The following is a 2,004-nucleotide window of genomic DNA, read 5'->3' on the forward strand; positions in this document are numbered from 1 at the left end:
GGGGGGGGGGTTGGTAAATTCCATATATCTTTTTAACAAATCGCCAAATTGCTTTGCTATTATGTCCAATTACATGGTACCAGCATTTGGAATGTTCAGTAAGCCGCAGGCCCAGCCCCTCGGCCGAGCTCTGAAATGGCCCCATTAGTCACGGCTCTTCTCCAGCCTCGAGTCCCCCGCTTCCTGGGCTTCTGGGGCTCAGGACTCCGCGTCTCCCCGCAGGCCTCCCCTCCCCCATGGGGTGGCTGCCCTGGGGCCCCTGGGGTCCTCAGGGGCCCCGGGGAGTGGGGGTGCAGCTGGGGAAACGGGTGCGAGCGGCTCGGCCAGACTGGTGGGCAGGAGGCCAGGGCAGGCAGGGTCTGGGCCCCCTCTCCGGCCCTCTGCGTTGGGGCCCAGGCCCTCCGGAGACAGCCATGTGTCACTGCTGCCCGGGAGGACAGGAAGTTGCCGGGTGGGCTGCGGCTTGTGAGGGATTAGAGAGCGGGTGCCCGGGCGGGGGTGGGGCTGTCGCTCGTGCCCACCCTGCCATCTGCTGGGGTGCCCACCTGCTGTCTGGGGCCGCCTGCCCTCTGCCTCCTCTGGGGTGGGGGGTGGGGGGCGCGGCTCCGGCCGGAGCCCAGTAACGCCGCGTTGGCCCCACTACCTGCAGAGCAACGGCAAGGGCAAGGACTGCGTGTTCACGGAGATCGTGCTGGAGAACAACTACACGGCCCTGCAGAACGCCAAGTACGAGGGCTGGTACATGGCCTTCACCCGCAAGGGCCGGCCGCGCAAGGGCTCCAAGACGCGGCAGCACCAGCGCGAGGTGCACTTCATGAAGCGGCTGCCGCGCGGCCACCACACCACGGAGCAGAGCCTGCGCTTCGAGTTCCTCAACTACCCGCCGTTCACGCGCAGCCTGCGCGGCAGCCAGAGGACTTGGGCCCCCGAGCCCCGGTAGGCGCCGCCCGCCCTGCCCGCCGCGCGGAGAAACTCCGGGGGCCCGGGGCTGCGCTGCCGGAGGCTGGGGACGAGCTGGGGGAGCCCCGCGTTCTAGCTGTCCATAACTGTTTGCTGTTGGGTTTTTGTTGTTGTTTTGTTTCGTTTTGTTTTTTTAAACAGAAGAGAGGCTCTATTTTTGTATTCCACTTGGCTGTGGTGTCTGTCTTTTTAACTTTCAGGAAGGCTGTTAGTGGCCTAGGCTGGGATTCTGCGGGGGGGACCCCTCTGGGTGGGGGGCTTTTCCAGGCCGGCAGAGGTGCTCCTGAGACCCCAGCGCCTGCAGGACAAGCTGAGCGGGCCGCCGGGGGTGCTCCACTCCACCCCCCAGGTGGGGGCAGGGCGAAAGCCTGGGGCCTTAGAGCAGGTTTTTTAAGGGTGGGGGTCAGTGGGGGTGGGTGGGTATGTATTAGTTATTATTAAATGACTGAAATATTTATCTAACTTGCGTATTAAAAATGTGTGTTGGAGAGCAAGTCCTGTGGGGATCGGCCCCCTCCCTGCTCCCCAGCTGCCCTGGGGTCAGGCACCAGTTCTGACTGTAGCCTCCCTCCAGCCTGACTTAGGACCTGTGCCTGTCCTTGTTTGTTGTTTCGGAGAGTCTGTCCTGATAGGACAGAAGCAGGGAAAGGGGCAAGAAGAGCCTCTTAGGTCCTGGGAGCTCTCAGACAAGGACCTCCTAGTTCCTAACAGGAGTCATTGCCAAGACTTCCCCAGCCACCTCTGGGGCAGGAAAGATGGCTCTGCTAGGACCAGAGCTGCGCTCATGGATTCAATTATTCTATTTTTATTTTTTAAAAATATTTTATTTATTTATTTGTCAGAGACAGAGAGAGAGAGCACAAGTAGGGGGAGTGGCAGGCAGAGCAGGCAGAGGGAGAAGCAGGCTCTTCGCTGAGCAAGGGGCCCGATGCGTGACTCGATTCCAGGATCCTGGGATCGTGATCTGAGCCAAAGGCAGACGCTTCAATGACTCAGCCACCGAGGCGCCCCTCAATGAACCTTGAAAAAGTGCCCCTGCGTGTG

The 2,004-nt window shown here is 61.1% G+C and overlaps 2 protein-coding genes across 3 annotated transcripts in view; both read left to right on the forward strand.

The window, feature by feature from the left end:
• Positions 1 to 940, forward strand: part of FGF8 (fibroblast growth factor 8) — a 5,674-nt gene extending 4,734 nt beyond the window's left edge. For both annotated transcript variants that reach the window (XM_040623814.1, XM_040623815.1), the window contains exon 5: positions 650 to 940. In XM_040623814.1, the coding sequence (XP_040479748.1) occupies positions 650 to 940 (291 nt within the window). The remainder of the gene's footprint in view (positions 1 to 649) is intronic.
• A 1,034-nt stretch (positions 941 to 1,974) lies between these two features.
• LOC121101265 (fibroblast growth factor 8-like) overlaps positions 1,975 to 2,004 on the forward strand; it is a 388-nt gene continuing 358 nt past the window's right edge. Inside the window, exon 1 of the mRNA XM_040624330.1 lies at positions 1,975 to 1,989. Within this exon, the coding sequence (XP_040480264.1) occupies positions 1,975 to 1,989 (15 nt within the window). The remainder of the gene's footprint in view (positions 1,990 to 2,004) is intronic.

This window comes from Ursus maritimus, unplaced genomic scaffold (assembly GCF_017311325.1).
Source record: "Ursus maritimus isolate PB19 unplaced genomic scaffold, ASM1731132v1 scaffold_7, whole genome shotgun sequence".
In the NCBI taxonomy this organism is placed as follows: domain Eukaryota; kingdom Metazoa; phylum Chordata; class Mammalia; order Carnivora; family Ursidae; genus Ursus; species Ursus maritimus.